This window comes from Henckelia pumila, chromosome 2 (genome assembly GCF_033568475.1).
Source record: "Henckelia pumila isolate YLH828 chromosome 2, ASM3356847v2, whole genome shotgun sequence".
Lineage (NCBI taxonomy): Eukaryota > Viridiplantae > Streptophyta > Magnoliopsida > Lamiales > Gesneriaceae > Henckelia > Henckelia pumila.
Window position 1 is genome coordinate 135,749,541 of NC_133121.1, and position 19,007 is coordinate 135,768,547.

Genomic DNA, 19,007 nt, shown 5'->3' on the forward strand with positions numbered 1-19,007 from the left:
TAGTTAGAGCACATTATCATGCATGGCAAGTGTGATTTAAAATAACTTTTTCCAGAATACTACAGTATGCTAGTTATTGTTAACAACCAGTGCAAAACATAGGACAAAATGAAAATGCAGTATATCTAAAGTCTTAAAAATGCACATGCATGGTTGGTGTTGTCCTTCAGTGTTGACAACACTTAGGAACAGCAACCGTGAGTGATTAAAATGAACACATGCTAAGAGATTTCCTTAGGTTGGAGAATCTCTCAAAATTTAATGATATTGTGAATATATCTGCCAGTTTTTATTGTTCCAACAAACTCCATACAGATCAAACTTTTCTCTACCAAATCTTGAATAAAGTAATGTCCAACGTCAATGTGTTTTGTGCGAGTGTGTGGAGATGAGTTCTTTGAAATGTCAATTTTTCTCAAATTATCAAAATAAATACTAGCACACAAACACATACTGAGCATAATATCAGGACGAATAACATTCAAGCACAAAATTCTACCAGTAATCTTGCAGTATCCAGTGTTGTCAACACAATTTACAACACTGTCCTTACACATATTTTCATTTGAATTCATAGGTGTCTTCTTTGGCTCAATATTAGAGATAAAACATGAGTGACTTACCTCTGAGTACGCGGAATTCATGCATACTAGCCCACTCATCTTTCGATAGTCAACCTTCTCTTTTCTCAGGGTTTGTATGTTTCCATGCAAATCTCCAATGATTTGTGATGATGGATGGTTCCTCTGGAATTTACTTGGAATTTTCTTTCCATCATTGTTCACTACACCATCAGTGTCTTCTGTATAATCAGCATGTTGAGCAACATCAAGTTCTGTCACAGTCAGAGGCAGTGTTGTGCTAAGTGTTGGGCTGGGCGTGACAACACTTGGGGCAACACTTGGATTTTCTTGAGGTATGGAAAATTCCAACAGATCATCTATCTCAACTTCAGCTATTCTTCTATTAAGATCTGCAAAATCATCAAACACAACATTAACATTTTCAATAATCGTCCTAGTTCTTATGTTAAACATTCGATAGGCACGATTATTAGAAGCATATCCAAGAAATAGACATGTATCACTTTTGGAATCAAGTTTAGCTAGGTGATTTTTATCATTCAAAACGAAGCAAATACAACCAAAAACATGAAAGTATTTGAGATTTGGCCTTTTTTTCATGAGAATTTCATAGAACGTCATCGTTGAACCATTCCTCAAGAACACGCGGTTTGAAATATGACATGTTGTATTAAAGGCCTCAGCCCAAAATCGTTTTGAAATATTCTTTGAGCACAACATCACCCTAGCCATCTCCAACAAAGTTTGATTCTTCCACTCGGTTATGCCATTACATCGAGAAGTCTTTAGAGTAGAGAACTCATGTAAAATACCTTTTTTATTACACAAAGTTGAAAACAAGGAGTTCTCGAATTCCTTACCATGTTCGGTCCTGATTCTTCCTACCTTAAATTTATGTAGGTTAGTAATCCTTGTGTGTAAATTTTTAAAAGCATTAAAAGCGTCCGAATTCTCTCTAAGAAAACTTACCCATGTGAACTGTGAGAAGTCATCAACACACACAAAAGAATACCACTTACCTCCATAGCTTTTCAAGTCCATAGGACCCTTAAACCTATATGCAAAAGCTCAAGGCAGCGTGTTGTTCTAAGTGTTGGCAACACTGGCTACAACACCCAAGTTTGCTTACCTTTTTGACATGCTTCACAAACATATGGTACCCCAAAGTTCAGATTTGGCATACCTCGGACAACATCATACTTACACAAATTCTTCAATGTCTTGAAGCTTGCATGTCCCAACTTTTGATTCCATAAATCAAGATCATTCTCTTTTGGGTGTTTGCAAACAAGATCTTCTTCAAGTTGATATAAGTTATCCACAGATCTTTTACCTGAAATAACACATGAATTATTTTTATCAAATACTTCACAAAGATTCTCATCAAATTTAACATAAAGATCATCATCACAAAGTTGACTAATGCTAATAAGATTAACATTTAATCCTTCAACATGTAGAACATTGTGAAGTTTTGGCAGTCCTTCTACATTCAAAGTTCATTTTCCAACAATCTTTCCATTGACTCCTCCTCCATATGTCACTTTTCCTTTATCATGTTCAACATAGTCAGAAATATACTTCTTTAATCCTGTCATGTGGCGTGAACTGCCACTGTCGAAGTACCAATGACCTGCAACATTAATTTTCAAGAAAGTATAAACAACATTACAGTTTGATTTAGCTTTTGGTACCCAATCTTTTTTCTCAGCATTTTTCCTCCTGTCAGTGTTCTGATTCAGTGTTGGCAACACTGATGGAAACACTTTCCTGATATTCTAGCACATATATTCATACCTGAGCTTAAAACAGCAAGCCTTGATGTGACCTGGTATGTGATCTGGTACGCAAATTCTCAAGGGCATGTTAGGAGTAGGAGGGACCAGGACTTTGGATTTTTGTTCAGGTTTCTTTGCATCCCTCATCCTTCTGAGATAACCACCAAACTTTCTGGTAAGCAAGACGATGGATTCGTCCCCTAGATCAGAATCATCGACATCTTGCGCCAATTCAACAAGTGATAAATCCATCCTGTCAAAACACAAAAACAGAATCACACTTAGTATCGTCAAGTGAATGTCTCTGACGCCACTTGTTAGGTTTGGACAGTCTGAAATCACAGAAATACCAGAAATAACTTTTCGAATTTGTGTTATCTTTCAGTGTTGTCAACACTTCAAGAGAACACTATACAGTAAAATAATCAACTAACAGTAAAAGTAAATAGCACACAGATATTTATATGCACAAGTATAAAATACTTGTGCGATGCCTCATGGCGAAATAATCACTAGAAAATAAAATCAATTTACAAAAACCAACTAGTGATTATTTTATGAAAAACTACTTTTCTCAATAGATTGAGAAAATAAATGACTTCCTAAACACTAGTAAGAACTAGAATAAAACATCAATAGGAAGTTCTTAAGCCGAAAAACAAAAATCAAAGAAACACTTTCTGAACAAAACTTTACTCGTGTGTTCTTCAGTGTTTTCAATACTACTCGGCAACACAACGTAACAGCAATGAACACACCAGAAATTCTTCAACAAACGATCTTCAAAGCTCCAGAATTTCTGCAGTGATCAGCATATATTTTCTGTGTATTTTGCTCTCTCTCGTCGTCTCTCTTTTAAACGTTCCACCATATATTTTAAATAGAGATTAGAATTCCTTCCATGATTAGTATCCAACAAAATATGGAAACAAAGTTCATTAGGAAATAAACTCTTTTAAATACAAAGAAATCATATCTTACTAATCAATGATAATTATAAATCTACAAAATATCAAGTCTAGAAAGGCAAAACTCATAAATAAGATCTCATTAAAATTAGGAAAATATCATTAAGGAATTTATGTCTTGCAAGGCAAGTCATATTCCTTTCACAACTTTTAAAATATTTTATAAAAAGTTTTAAAAAAATATTTTTATAAAAACGTTTTATTAGTACGTGTCCAAACAAAACTTTAATTTTCTTATTGTTTTTAGGATTAATATGATGAATTAAATATTTAAAATTTTTAGATTAAGATAAAAGAATTTTTAGTAATTAAAAAATTTTAAAAACTGATAATATGTGATAATAGATAAATTGTAATTATTAATTCTTTTAACATTATTAATATTTTTATAAACGAGAATGATATAATGGGAAAATTGCTTTTTTGGTCATGTATGTTTGTCACTTTGCGATTTCAGTCCTTTATATTTTCAGATTTCAGTTTTAGTCCGCTAACTTTATTTTTTTGGCAATTTTAGTCCTTTTTCCGACGTGGCGCTTATGTGGCACCAATTCAGTGCTGATGTGGAGCTGAAGTGTATAGTGTCACGTTAGCATTTTTGAATAAAAAAGACCGAAATTGCCAAAAATCAAAACATGCAGGACTAAACTGAAATGTGAAAACATAGAGGACCAAAATCACAAAGTGACAAATATATAGGACTAAATTTGCAATTTTCCCTTCTAATTTTCATTTACATGATTTCATTAACAGATAGAGTGTACATTTTTTAAATTAAATATATAGTAAGATTTGTAAGATATTATTTCATGTGTTAATATATATTAAATAAAAGTGTGCTAATGTACAAGTTCAAATCGAAGACGACTTGTCAATGAGGTCTTGACCTAGTGATCAAGATTGAGACCCTGAGAGCAAGAGGTCTAAGGTTTTATTTCCGTTGACTGCGGGTTAGTTTCTTAATTTATTTAGGTTGAGTTAGTTACTTTCTTTGCTCGAGACAAGCACGTCTCAAGTCCATGCTCAAGTTTCGTCGGTTGTGCGGACAATTTCCTTCTTTAGTGTTATAATTTGATGTAATTTGATATCCGATTTAATTGTACTTAAAAAAATCAAAAACGACTTCTTTTCTGAACCAATATACGTTGGTTTGACAAATCATGTGTTGTAATAAGAAGTAATATTTTTTATGAGTAAGCCAAATTGAAGGTTTTCTCACAAAATTAACTCGACTGCTCACAAGAATTTTTATGTTAGTTCACGATGGAATTAAAACTCCTTCCTTTCTATTTTATTAAATTTGTGTGATATCAATGTATAATCATGTATTTCAAATTCACTCAAAATGGAGTTATTTGATTTCCATCCATCAAATGATCTCACCTTCGTAAGGTCGTATCTAAAATCATTGTATTTAAATCCAGACGCAACTTAAATGCGATTGTTGTATAGGGTCGGGCCGGATTATTATTTTTCTAAGAAAGGTTTAAAGATAAAAATTTATTTGAACCATGTTGCCAAATAGTCACTCAAACACAATATATCTTTTTTGTTTTTTCCCCCTTTTGCATTTCTGTAAACCATTTGTCGATCTTTAAACTGCTCATAGTAACTCAAACACATATATGATCTAGTCAGTACAGGCGATGGGTAAAGTAATTTTTTTATAAAAAAAATCATAAAGAAATCCATATAAAGATAAATCATTGAAGGACATGAAAATGGATTTTAGCCAAATATCATTGAAAGATAAACGCATTAATATTTTAGAAGCAAAATTTGCAGATTTATTCATCATAAACGACGAATTCGGCTTCAGCGGGCTCGCTCGATCAATACCAAATGGACTCTCTCTTGAGGGGGTCTTGCATGACATGGTAATTAATCGAAGTAGTAGTACTAGCAAAGCTATGGCAGTTTTGAAAGTCAGAAGAAGCTAAGAGAAGAGATTTGTCTTGAAAATCTGATCGAGGCGGCGGCGGCTCGGGTTGCTCTCGATTATGTTGCATCTGATCAATGCACATCAGAATCTCAGCTTCAGCCACAGCTAACTGCATCTGCAGCCTCGATACTTCACCTTGCAAGTATGATATTGCTCCTACGCACCCGTATACCGGATCCCGCACCCTCGCATTCGCCTCGTATACCAAGCTGCTCACTGCATCTGCCCGCTGCTGAACCGGAACCTCCTACAAAAATTCCCAAGACAAACATATGCATATTATAGGGTTTTTTAAGTAATTAGTACTTGACTTCAACCATTTTTACGCTAGCTATAGGGTTTGAGTAAACTAATTAAGGGTATGGATCCAAGATTTGGATCACAATTCACAACTAGGTCGTCGCGAAAGATAAAATATTTACGCATCACAATTCACAACTAGGTCGTCGCGAAAGATAAAATATTTACGCAGTAAAAATTTTGTTAAGAAAAAGATGAGAAATGCTTTTTAAAAGCTCTACAAAACACTACCCTGATCGCTTACACATTCTTGTTTCAGTCTATGTTTTGATGGCATGCATGATTCTAACTTCAAGATTTGGCTAACACAACGTATATATATTATAAAGGGAAATTGCATATATCACCCTTGTGAAATCCCGTGTTAGCTAATAACTTTCTGTGAAAAATTTTTAAGCTAATAACCCCCTGTGATTCTAGATTTGTAGCATACACACCATTTTCAACTAAAAAATAACGAAAATACCCCTACATAAAATAAATGATAAATTAAATAGTTCATAAAAGTCAAGGGCATTTTCGTTATTTTTTAGCCAGAAGGGGTGTGTATGCTACAAATCTAGAATCACAGGGGGTTATTAGCTTAAAAAATTTTCACAGGGGTTATTAGCTAACACGGGATTTCACAAGGGTGATATTTGCAATTTACCCCTATTATAAATGAAGAAGAAATTTATTAATTGATTGATAAATAAATACCTGCAACATCTTGCTAACATTGCTGGCACCAAAAACCTTGTGAACCATAGCAAACTTGTGAGGATCATCGGAGGGGAAGTAAGGGGCAAAGATGCAGTCTTTCGAGCACCGGCGTCGCAGCAGTTTGCAGGAAGCACAGGGTCCTCCTCCCATTTTAGATCTCATTAATCAATCAATCATGTAAAATTCAACAACCTGCAGTTTCATATATAAATGTATATAGAACTGTACTGATATATTATATGTAAATTACTTTAATTTATACAAAAAACTACAAATGGCTCCATACAATCGATTGATTTTGAGAACAAGCTAGCCTTAGGGGGTGATTGAAGCTTTTTTATAGTACCGGTGTGCAATGTGCATGATATTTAATTTAATTATATATTATATATATATAGGCTTATTAATTATTAGTACGAAATTAATATACACATGTAGATATGAGAAATATGGAGAGTTGACCGAACACCGCCGCGGTAAATGACGTAACTGGGGCAACCCATTCTATATTTTGTTTCTAAAAAAAAAAAATTATTATAAGTAAATTAGATAACTAGTTTTCCACGTTACACAATTAACTTTTTAATTCCCAGTCGTCCCATGTATAAGTTATTTATATTAAAAAGAATAATAAGACAAAGAAAGTAAATTAAACGAGTTCCATTTTAGAAATACTATTATTTTCAATTTAGATATATATACCACACAAAAAAAAATGTATATAGGTGGCTTGCAATATAACTTCATTCTGAATTTACGTTTTAAGGTCGTGACTGATCATAGGAAAGTTAGAAGTATGACGATAGTAATTTTTTTTACGCATTTGTACTGGTTCATCGTCAAGATTTTTAAAATTATATTATATTTTATAATAACATACGCATGTCAAAAATATTTTCCTTTTTTTTAATGAAAAAAAAAGAAGAAAAGGCAATAGTTTTATGAGAATGCTTCAGCAACAATTAGGTTATCTCGTCTCACACTTAAGACTTTGATGCCAAAAAAATGTATTTTGAGGATTCTAAAAAGTACCCCAAAAAATTATTTTATATTTATGGTTCAAGCGTTGTATATAGTCGATATATATAGTATTGATGAATTCATGTCGGTGGTGGTGGACAAGTCGCAAGTATTCGTTCACATGGAAAGTGAAATTTCAATAAATTTGTTCAATAATTGTCACAAACACGCATCAACAATATTATAAAATCAGTAGTGACAATGCGCTAAATTAACCATATTTTCCGATTTATTTAACACACTCGTTCACATCTAGCTAGGTAGGTCTTCAAACATAAAAAAAAATAAAAAAAATGGGCAAAATGCCTCTTTTAACAATAATTAAATTCTCCCTAACTACAATTGTTGACTACCTGGAAAAATTACAATTTTAGTCTTATAAATTGTCCTGATTTTTGTTTTAGTCATTTAAATTTTTAAAGTTTGATCTTAGTCTAGTAACTTGATTTTTTTTTTTGGGTTTTGATCATTTTTTTCATCGGAAGTTACTAAATCAATCGAATATTGCTTATTTGGCATCAACGTTCTCCTATAAGACTCATGTGATAAGAATTAAACTTATATTACACATATTAAAATATACCCAATAAAAATTAAACATTGGATGTCATTATTTATTTATTTTTTCTCTTTAATTTTGCGTAATGAATTTTAATTTGTGCAACATATGGTTAATTCTTGTCAAATGAGTCATATAGGAGAGTATCGATGTCAAATAAGTAATATTCAATTAAGTGACTTCCGATGAAAAATGGACCAGAACAAAAAAAATCCAAGTTATTGAACTAAAATCAAATTTTGAAAAGTTATAAAACAAAAACAAAAAAACAGACCAATTTACAAGACTAAAATCGCAATTTTCTCCCTGACAACGATGATATATAGCCTGTGTACAAGAAACAAATTACGTTAACGAATATCATCGGCAAAATTTCCCCACAAAGTTAAATCTTTACATCCAAAGAAATTGAATGATAATTATACGAGCATATTAATTTGGAATTTCCAACTAAATTTTTAAGTAACATATTTTAATAGAGGAATAAGAAATTCTTCCGTTGAATCACTTTTTTCTTTTAAAAAAAGGGTAAATTTTGGACAGAGATATTATTTTCAAAAGTGTTCTCTAAGCATGCATTTAATTTGTGCAGCTACAAGTCAAATAATGCATGTAACTTCTAAGTTTTGCTTTTAACTTTTTCCGAAAGAAGTATAATAAAATTAAGCTCATTTCATGACTTTATTGTGTGTATATGTGTGTGTACATGTTGTATGGTTTTATTATCCTGCACGAGAAGGCATCATAATTAGGAGTGGGAAAAATATCGAATTTTCGGTATACTGAGGTTATCGTATCGAAAAAATATCGAGTTTACCAAATTTTCGGTATATCGACTTTTTCGGTACGGTATGGTAACGATACCGATTTTTTCGATACGATAACGGTATGAAATTTGAAATTTTCAGTATATATCGATATATCGAAACATTATATAAAAAAATTAAAACTATATAATATTTTTAAACAATAAATTTATAAATTTTAAAAAATATAAGGTTTTTTTGGTAAAAAAACGGTATATACCGATACTGTATCGAAATCTCGGTATACCGTAAAATTTCGGAATAATCGATATGCTAGTTATATGTACCGAACATTTTGGTACGGTACGGTATGTCACCTCTAATCATAATCAAGCTCTCATGAATAAAATAGTTTTTAAGCTATATTTATCTCGCTCATTTCTAAGTCCAAAATTATCATTTGTATCCATTATATATATTTTAGTTCAACTTGGTTCTATTATCTAAATTATAATATCACCTTTTCAAATGCAGCTCGACATAGAGGGTAGAGCTAGAGCTAGAAAACAAACTAATTAATCTCATTTAATTCTTAATTTTTATTTATATATAATCAAGAAAGATTAAAAAAATGCCCACCAATAAATGAATGAGACAGTTACGAAGTCCGACATGAAACTGAAATCTAAGAGAGCTACAAACTTCATATTAAAAGACCAAATCAAAGACAAAATACATATGAAAATAATTAATTCAAAATCATACTATATATTATTAATTAGAATCAAGTGATCACATGCATTAGATTGTGGTTGCTTCTTAAATATATATTTATTCTCCGTCACATGGGCATCAAAGAAAAATATTCCTTGCACTATCTACACACAATATACTCTATATTCAATATTACCTAGAAAAAATGTGCTCCTTTTTTTCAGAAAAAAATTTATATTTTCTAATTTCTAGCTAGTTTTTATAAATACAGGATGCATAACATCCCAAATTTGATTAAATTTTAATATTTATATTTTTTTTTGGAGATTTTGGAACCGCTATATGTGCAATATATAATGTGCTGCCCTTTGGTGGATGTTGGGTAAATCTTCGATCTTAATGCAGTAGTTTGCAAACTATATATAATAAAAAAGTTACGTGCGACATGCTAGAATTAATGAGAAAGTGTTGATATATAAAGCCCGGGAAATTGAACTAATGACCAATTAATTGGCTCTATATTTACTTACTCCACCAACTAAAAAACCTACAATATTTGTATTTCTAGACCACTACGTATATTAATTGTTAGTAGGCTAACTATGCATCAATTAATGAAAATTGTCATCTTATGTCTTGTGGTTAATGCATCGATGCTCCAAAATTTATACTCTAATTAACAGTGGGAGAACCCTAAGCTGGAATCTCTGAATTTCGCATTTAATGCACGTCACATGATTTCGAGCTTCTAATATCCCATTCCAAAGAAATTAAAACAGCTCTCTGCCCTACCATTTCTATAATGTATATACGGAATATATATTTATATAGGTCCATATATATTTGATTAACTGACTTTTGTATGATCATCTTCTGATATTTTCGATTTAAAATTGGGGTTAATATGGTGGGCACGTAAGTTTTTGAAAAAACTGATATCATGTTGCTACGATTTGTCTCGCGGTCACTGATTTTGAATATAATTGGTTACAATAAATAATTACCAATAAAGTATATTATTTAAGGGTGTAACATTAATTGAGTCGACCAGTGAGTAGTGAGTCACGCCCTCAAGCTCATTGATTATCTGAGTTTGAGACTCATACAGTAATCGGTTCAAATTAAGCTCCTGAAGAAACTTGTTAGCTTTTTGTTATTGTTGTTATTATTATTAAAATATTCGACACAATTAACGTAAAAATAACCCGAAAATTTTCAATACCTAGAACCGAAATTAAATCAACTCATCTATACTAATAGCATTCAAGTAATGCCTTTTGATTTTACGTGTTCCAGCATGTGCTTTATAACTGACTTCGACACAAAATAAGAAACGATCTCTCCAACGCATAAATGGCTGAGAGTTCACATTCTCGTCATCTTTTATAAAATCAAGTCCGTCACAAAGACATCATCATGAACCGCTCTACGCTAGTTTTTAGTGAATAAGCCCAGTTTTGATCTAACAGTACATCTCAACAGGTGACGATCATACTTGTTCAATTTAACTCTTTCAACTTGGATAAGATGTATATATTTTCTCTTCTAGAGAAATCCACACACCCCATGGTGAGTTCATCAATTTCATTTTCAGCTATACAAATCTAGATTCAGCTAAACCAATCACAATGAGTTCAATGGGACTATAGTTGAATTATTTGGAAGGTAATTAGTATTAGCATTACCTCATAAACGCGTCATTATTTCAACCAGTGTTCCAATTCCTAAGTGTGAGTTTTGTATAATTATCCCCCTCAAGTTTATGAATATAAAATGGGAAAAAACAGACATCTTCACCATTTTAAGACAAAACAAAACGTGAGAGCTCCAATGCACTGCATTAAATGTGCTTAGTGACATGGAAGATTCGAGTGTTGGGATGTGGATGTTTTTCAACTCTAAAACGGTGGGATGGTGAGCAATCTTTGACATTAATTGTGATTACTATTATTTTATTTACGGGTTTCATCGAAGTCATATATTATAGTCAATTTATTAAGCAATGGAGTGTTGCTTTTAAAAAAAGTTATTAATTTTATAGATTACCAAAAAAATTTGTGTAAAATAGGAGTTGCTAATATTTGAAAATAAAAGTGAAAAAAAAATAGTAGTAATAGTGTTTGATAAATAAGTTATTTTAATGCTAACTTTTAAAAAAAGATCTCGTTTACAACGAGAAGAATATATAAGTTTAAGAAACACATAATATATTTTTAAAATAAAAAATCAAAATATATTATTTTTATGTCAAAAATATTGTTTTCACTACAAATATGATCCAGTCAACCTCACGTCTCACAAAACACTTAGTCTCCTTTCTTTTCTTTTCTTTTTTTTTTTTAAAAAAAAAAAGTGATTACAAGGTATCTCAAGACCCTCGAGGATTGGGTTCACACTTTTTTCATGGTAGAGTACGAAAATCACTAATCTCAAAAACAAATATCTCAAAAACAAATAGATAAATGATGTGAAGAAGTAAATTTATTGAAATGGTTTTATTTGTTGTTTGAAGGTTTTGTTTGACGGATTGATCAAATCGATAGCAAACTCTGCATTCCTCTTTTGCTTCACCATCTCCAACTCATATCCTCTATTTTTCGTCCTCTATACAAATACTCATTTTTCTATTTTTTTCTTTTACAAACACAGATATATATAATTTAATAATTACATAATATATCTTTTAACTGAATTAATTCGATAAACTTCAAATAAAAATCGTGTAATATATTAAAAATTATGTATTATATTATTAAACATAAAAAAAATTAAAATTTATTCTACTCGATTTTTTAAAATAATGCATTTATTTGGTCATTAAATTACAAACAACACAAAACAATTAAATTGTGTTGTGTTTTTTTATCATGGACTTGTTCATTATTTTCATTTGATGTTTATTATAAATATTAAAATTAAAATTAATTTATCAATAAAATAAAACACTTCAAATAAATTAACACTAAATTAAAATAAATGGAACACTAAAATTAATTTTAAAAAATTTAGAAAAATGAAATGGATCAAAAAGAAAAAAAATTACAGAACAATCCTTTATTGGTTTTGGAGGATGATATTTTTGTAATTAATGTCATTTTCCGAAAATGTCTCTAAATGTAAAGTGATTCTCCATTTATGAAGAATCACTATAGCATTCTCCAAAATGGAGAGTGCCAAAATAGAGAGTGCATTTGAAGGATTGTTGGAGTGTCAACCTTTCTCTATAATTGAAGAATCCTCCATTATAGAAGAGGGTTGGAGTCTTGGAGAGATGTGCTTGCGTCTTACAAACAAAACCGGAATTTTTTTTATTTTTTTATGATATCGCAATATATATATATATATATATATATATATATATATATATATATTTATACACACACTAGTAATCTTTTTTTTTTTTACAAAGGGGTGGGGTTAGTGGGCATAGAACTCGGGCCATCTTCCAAATTTGAAGAGCTGATGCCATTTGACCAAGAGGTCATTGGCCACTAGTGAATCTTTTTCCGTATGAAGAGAAGTTGCCAAACCGAACGAATTCAAATTTAAAACTGAAATAAGAAAACCATTAAAGATACAAAATAATAATAATTTATTTTGTATTTCAATTCACATGAATTATTTTTCACTCTAGTTTCCTCGAAAATTTTGGACAAAAATTTATGGGTCCAAATTTTACGAAACCAATGCCCCTGAGATCGAATCAATAAACATGCCTAACAAGAGACAAGTGCTCAGTCCGGTTCTAGAGAGTGCTTGCTTTCATATTTTTCGAGTCTTCCTATATATCTCCCCGTCTTTTAGGGAACAAACCAGAAACCAACTCTTTTGGGTTTTCTTACCTTTTACATCTTCCAGCACATTCATTTTTTATTCCACTCTTCAACAGTATCTAAAAATACTCTGTTATTATCATATTATTATGATGTAAAATACGATAAATTTAAACTCTATTTTTTTGACCCAAAAAAAAAGGTAAACTATATTTTTAAGTTTCAAAAGTATATAATATTATACAGCTCCGACATAACATCACCAACTCAATATATTCTATGCTAGATCACATTTAAGGTAGAAAAAAGAGTTCATCAGACAATAAAACAAAATTACGTCATAATTTTAAATACATCTTTTGAGAAAATATTTTTCAAAAACAGCGAGACGAATTCAAAATAAACTAGCATAATTGAGAATTTCACAATGATGGCTAAATTCACTGAATTATGATACGCAACCATACCGACAAGTGCAAAATCCTTTATATATGCAAAAAATTAATAGTAGATTGTCTCACACTCAATCCGATTCATGAAAAAATATTACTTATATCAAAGTTATTATGTCCAAATATTATTTTTCAATACATATATAAATCGCGTCTATTTATCTCATGAATATAGATCCGTGTGACCGTCTAGAGACTTAATCAACACCAAATGATAAAATTATGTCCAATATGCTACACAAAGGAAGTTAATTTTGGAAGGACGAGATAATTAAAACAGTTGTTCCCAATGCTCATTTCATGCAGCCAACTACGTACTCGCATTAAAAAATTCCCTACTGTCAATAACAAATTGAACTTCGAGTTCTAAGAAGTCACCCTATGAATTGTAGACAGCATAGACACGGGGTGCCTAGTTTCAGAAGTAAAATATGATTCGATATCAGTTAATCAGAGATTTCCTGAATTGTTAAGGGAAAATAAACAAAAGCACGTCCACAAATTAATACAAGAATCATTTCTGTTCATGAGATTTGGAGATCTTCAGGGTTCAACCAAGCAGCTCGGTGTTGGACCAGTTAGGTCTCCAAAACCAATTAAGATTGTGCTTAAATTGATGGGTTTGAAATAATGGATTTTACATCACTTATCCCGATACGTGTAAATATCTTACTCAAATCTTTCCCCAAATCATATACTTCATCTAAATCAGATCCATCTATTCATTCATATCTTAAATTATTTAAGTTAAATTTTAGAATAATTTGACTGGGTGTGTGCATCCTACCATCTAGGGGCAGGGGGACTTATACCACGACAGCCATGCAAGGGGACTGAAAAGAGTAATCTGATCACAACATATTCAACCTTTATCCAATGATTAAGCTTAGTTTCTTTACTTAGCTAAAATTTCAGCTGCACTTTCTCTCTTTCGCCCCTAATCATTCACACGTTGAAAAAGTACAGATGCCGCTCAAATTTGAACTTTTTGCTTTCAAGAAAGTCTCATAGACTCTGCAATTGTTTCAGTCTATGAAAATTACGTTTTCTGATCCCACTTCTAAACCTTGAGCTTCCTGAGCAGTGCGTCCCAAGAGAGGTTATAGGGTGTTGTGTACTCTCCTCAACTGTTTTCTGTTTTAGGTACTCAGCTGCCTTAGTCTGGACTGAATCATCACAAACATCATCATTGTAGAAACCCATTATCATGAACTTTTAATAGCGAAACAAATTTTCAAGTTATTCAGTTGTTTGAGGATTAAGCTCTGTCGACTCCATAAGACAGATTCTATATTTCATTTAGACGGCTGTGTGTAAGACAATGAAGTTCATCATCAAATCAGGAGCACTTATTTTTATTTGACATTCAAATAAGATAAATGGAAGTGATTCACATGATGACCTTCATCCATTAAAGAGGCTAATTTTTAGATTTAATGGTGAAATAAGATTATTAGAAGTAAAAATTTTCAAGTGAGAGACAAACGGACCGTTCACTGCTGAAGAGCATTGGGAGTTAAAATTTTAAGTGAGAGATAATAGAGCGTTAATCATCATCATAATCATAACTCTGAAGTTGGAGCACATGTTTATCATTGGTATTGAAGGCAACTGAGTAAATGATTGGAAGGTTTCCTGGTAATAATATTAGAGTTTTCGGCTTGAAAGAGATCAAAATTTTATTCTTCTTTTCTATTAGAAAAAATTTTGCTGATTGTCATAGACGAAGATGCATTTGTATGTTTCAACTGTGCTTTCTATTTTGAAACATCAGAATAGATAGTTTAAATACCAGATTGTGCAGACATGGATAATATAGCTGCATCCTTTAGTCCCTTGATTTTCTTGATGGCATGCACGTCCTGTAAAAATTCATCAGCTTTAGAGTCTACTGCACGATACGTCTTGAGGCAAACCAGTGCTTTATCGCATACCTGCAATTAAAAGGAAAAAGCTAAAATCACCTAGCCGTTAACTCTCTGGCTGCACCTTCTCGTTAAGAAGTTCAAATGAGTCACACGGCTGACGGCACCAAACAACAGGGACTGAATGAATCAGATTCTCAATGAATCAATGTTCAGCATGAAGAAACATCTGTCCAAAAGTTGAAGTGAGAACTGAGTTTAAAATACGAATTAACTTCGAGGTTTATTTAATGATTGTTCAAAGTCAGTGGCAGCACTTAATACTCTTCATCAACAGCATTAGGTTTTTCGTTTTGATTCAAACTATATCAAGACCATAAAGTATGGCATTTAAGTATAAAAAAGGAACCTTATGCCTTCCAACTGACAACGGCAACATATTCAGCCTAGTCACTCAGAATGCGTAACCGCCACGCAACAAAATTGAATTTTACTTTTGTTTGAATACAAGTAAAAACAGAGTACGAGCTAGCTTTATATACTCAAACACCACAAACTTGTACTCTTATTATTTGCCACTCAATAAAATTGATGTTTTTGATAGGCCTCCAGCTGCAAGAGGCAACAAATTCAGATTTTCAAGCCAAAAACTTGAGTAACAGAGGCACTCTTGATGCAGAAAAATTTATCTATATTCATTTTAAGTTTGTGGGAAAGAAAAGAATGCACACACACACGGTTTTTAAAATTGCAAGATGACAAATTGGAAAAGCACAATTTAATATCAGACCATTGAAACCGGTTTTTAAAATTGCAAGATGACAAATTGGAAAAGCACAATTTAATATCATACCATTGAAAAGAATTGCCTGGAGAGAGTGTGAAATACCATTGAAAAGACTTGCCTGGAGAGAGTGTGACATGCACATAACTAGTCATTCAAAACATAATCCTCACCATAATTTGTTTACCTCCATTCAATTGCCACATTCTCTTAGGTGTCTAAAGACCAAAAGTTACACAATTTTTTTGCATTTCATTTATCATACACGGACATAAATTTTGCAACAGAGTGATGATACACCAATAACTGGACTCAAATATCATGTAATGGTGATGTTAACTAGTCACCGCTGTATGCTATATAAAATTTCAATAGAGATCACAAGTTTGATAGATATAAGTTGTGGAGTTTTAAACGTGAACCAAGGAAGCACATTTCAAAAAATGTGAACAATGAATTAGTAAATATTCAGTCAAAGTGAAAAGGATGGGTAGTATTCTTTTACTTCCAACAGATTTGATAATCTGGTATAATTCTAGTGACCAATGCTACCTTGATATAGTGTTCCGGACATAAGAATTTGATCACACTCATATACCTTGTTTGCAACAGAATAGAAGCCATTTTGAATCAAGTGTTCAGCCAACGTCTGCCATTCTTCGGAAGAAACTTGAAGCCCGGGGTGAGTCTTGGTCTTCTGTTCTCGCATAACCAAAGCTTCATATCTCAATGCCAAGCAGCTCTATAGAACATCAAATTAAAAAATACCAATAGCAATAATTGAGCCATTGATCCAAGTCCAAATATATAGAAAATTAGAAAGAACAGTTATTATTTTGTGTGCAACCCTTGCACATATTTTTTGTGCCGCAGCAATAGTGCGTGTGAAAGATAATGGGACTAAAAAACACCCCAGGTTTAAATAACGATTCTGCATCACTCGATGTCAACAGTGGCTGCACTTCATTACATGGAAATGGAATATTAGTATTAGGCAGTGTTTTGAAGAGCTTTTAGGAAGCACTTTTCCAGCTTCTCAATTCATAAAATTTTCAAAAGAAGAAGCTGAAAAGTGGTTCCTAGAAGCTTCCCCAAACACTACCTTATCAAGTGTTGCTACCGTGTCAATTCATTTTACGCTGAACAAATAAGCAATGTATGCATTTTTTAAATTTCCGATTCAAAGAATTAGTTTCAATTTTCACCACAATGGCTGTTGCACGATGAGAATGCTACGAAAAACACAGCAAACAATGCCAAAATCGATTGACCGATTACCTCAGTGTCGCCTATAAGAGCAAGAACGCGGATTAAGAAATCAGCACATATGAGCTTCCGCTCCGCAGTCTCTTCCGCAATTTCTCGAATAATGGATACAGATTCGGATCTCATAAACTGCTTCAAGGACGATCTGACTCCAATGAGAGATTTGAGGCCCTTGGAGACTAAAATCGATTCCAGAATGCGAACAGTTTCGTCGTCAAAACTGATACAAACCCGATTCAAGCGACTTTTACAAATCGATCGCTGGAGCTGGAGTCAAGTAAAATCCGCGTAACGATATCAAATCGAAAGATAATCTGACCTGCGCTTGTGAATTTGCGAGCGGAAGAAGGCGATTTGCTGATTCACATGAGTAGCGTCTGCCATTTGAGAAAGTAGTTGCCGTTGAGAATTCGAAGGGCACACGTTAAATAATAGTCCCACAAAACGGACTATCTGAATTTCTGAACCCGAACCGGAATATTGCTCCGGAACCGGTTTTGGAATAAACATGATGTCTTCAATTCAATTTTTTAAATGATTTACCTTTTCTGAAATTCTAAGGAAATTGTAATTATTGGCAAGTTTTAAGATGTTGGTTTATGTGTTTAATTCTTTCAAACCAGATTTGTAACGACCCGAGTTCTAATCTCTCATTAATCAAATCATCATAAATATTAGACAAAGAATCAAAGTCTAAATAAAGTTTAAAAAAAAAAAAAAAATTTCAAAAATGGAGCACCTCGCTCGATCGGTAAAAAGTTACCGATCGAGCGAGCACTTAAGCCCAACTCTCGGGTAAGTTCAAATGTGGCCTCGCTCGATCGGGTACTTTCTACCGATCGAGCGAGCACAAAATGCTCAAAGTTCTGTTTCCAAATCAAGGGCCTCGCTCGATCGGTAGGAATCACCCGATCGAGCGAGCTCAATTCTCAGAGAATCCATCTGGTGCAATGTTGCTGTCAAAATGTGTTCCTTTATTCCTTCATCAACTACTATCAACTCATACAAAGCCTATTCCAAATCCTAAGCTATCATACATTCTAACATGGTCAAGTTGATAGAAATAAGTCATAACAAAGCCTTAAAATCAATTCAAGATAGACTAACATATCAAACAAGAAGCATTGTATACAACAATAATTCAAGTCCTAAGAAGTAATATACATCAACTAAAGTCTTGAGCATATAAGTAATACATCAAACTCATAGCCAACAAGTTTTAGTACATGTAACTACAACAAGATCATGTTCTTGAACTCAACACTAACACTGACAGCTCACACAAACCATCTAAACTCGGATCATCACGTTATTCTTCTCATCCCTTGTTCTTCAAGTTCGCTTTTGCCATGTTCCACTCCCGCCTATTGCCATGACACATACAATACAACAATAGCCGGATAACTTCGGTGAGAAATATATTTTCCAGTAAAAGCAACTAAACATGCATATCAAAGCATATATCAAATTCATGATATAAAAGTAACTACAATGCATGTTTTAAAACAAGGTTCTCTATTCATCGTTTGGGATCCCGAGAAGAAGATATCATAA

The 19,007-nt window shown here is 32.4% G+C and overlaps 2 protein-coding genes across 3 annotated transcripts; both read right to left on the minus strand.

Moving 5' to 3' along the window:
• Positions 1-4,984: 4,984 nt before the first annotated feature.
• Positions 4,985-6,620, minus strand: LOC140881482 (LOB domain-containing protein 12). 2 transcript variants are annotated; one of them, XM_073286829.1, is made up of 3 exons: positions 6,561-6,620; positions 6,272-6,466; positions 4,985-5,519 (listed from the first exon to the last, which is right to left on the minus strand). In XM_073286829.1, exons 2-3 carry the CDS (start codon positions 6,434-6,436, stop codon positions 5,163-5,165), a joined length of 522 nt encoding a protein of 173 aa, XP_073142930.1. In that variant the 5' UTR covers positions 6,437-6,466; positions 6,561-6,620; the 3' UTR covers positions 4,985-5,162. The 2 variants fall into 2 exon arrangements, with proteins under 2 accessions (XP_073142930.1, XP_073142929.1); XM_073286828.1 differs by having other exon boundaries at positions 6,272-6,591.
• A 7,592-nt stretch (positions 6,621-14,212) lies between these two features.
• LOC140883797 (protein DOUBLE-STRAND BREAK FORMATION) lies at positions 14,213-17,999 on the minus strand. The gene is made up of 5 exons (XM_073290384.1): positions 17,773-17,999; positions 17,466-17,673; positions 16,786-16,929; positions 15,331-15,472; positions 14,213-14,704 (listed from the first exon to the last, which is right to left on the minus strand). The coding sequence occupies exons 1-5, from the start codon at positions 17,961-17,963 to the stop codon at positions 14,544-14,546; spliced, it is 846 nt and encodes a 281-aa protein (XP_073146485.1). The 5' UTR covers positions 17,964-17,999; the 3' UTR covers positions 14,213-14,543.
• Between the last annotated feature and the right edge of the window lie 1,008 nt (positions 18,000-19,007).

Bases quoted from the DNA above. Each gene is read 5' to 3' on its own strand.
- LOC140881482 (XM_073286829.1), bottom strand. From the start codon at position 6,436: ATGAGATCTAAAATGGGAGGAGGACCCTGTGCTTCCTGCAAACTGCTG. The intron at 5,520-6,271 runs GTATTTATTTAT...GAATTTTTGTAG, and splicing joins ATGTTAGCAAGATGTTGCAG to GAGGTTCCGGTTCAGCAGCG.
- LOC140883797 (XM_073290384.1), bottom strand. From the start codon at position 17,963: ATGTTTATTCCAAAACCGGTTCCGGAGCAATATTCCGGTTCGGGTTCA. The intron at 15,473-16,785 runs GTATATGAGTGT...TTTTAATTGCAG, and splicing joins TCTATTCTGTTGCAAACAAG to GTATGCGATAAAGCACTGGT. The intron at 14,705-15,330 runs GTATTTAAACTA...GTGATGATTCAG, and splicing joins ATCCATGTCTGCACAATCTG to TCCAGACTAAGGCAGCTGAG.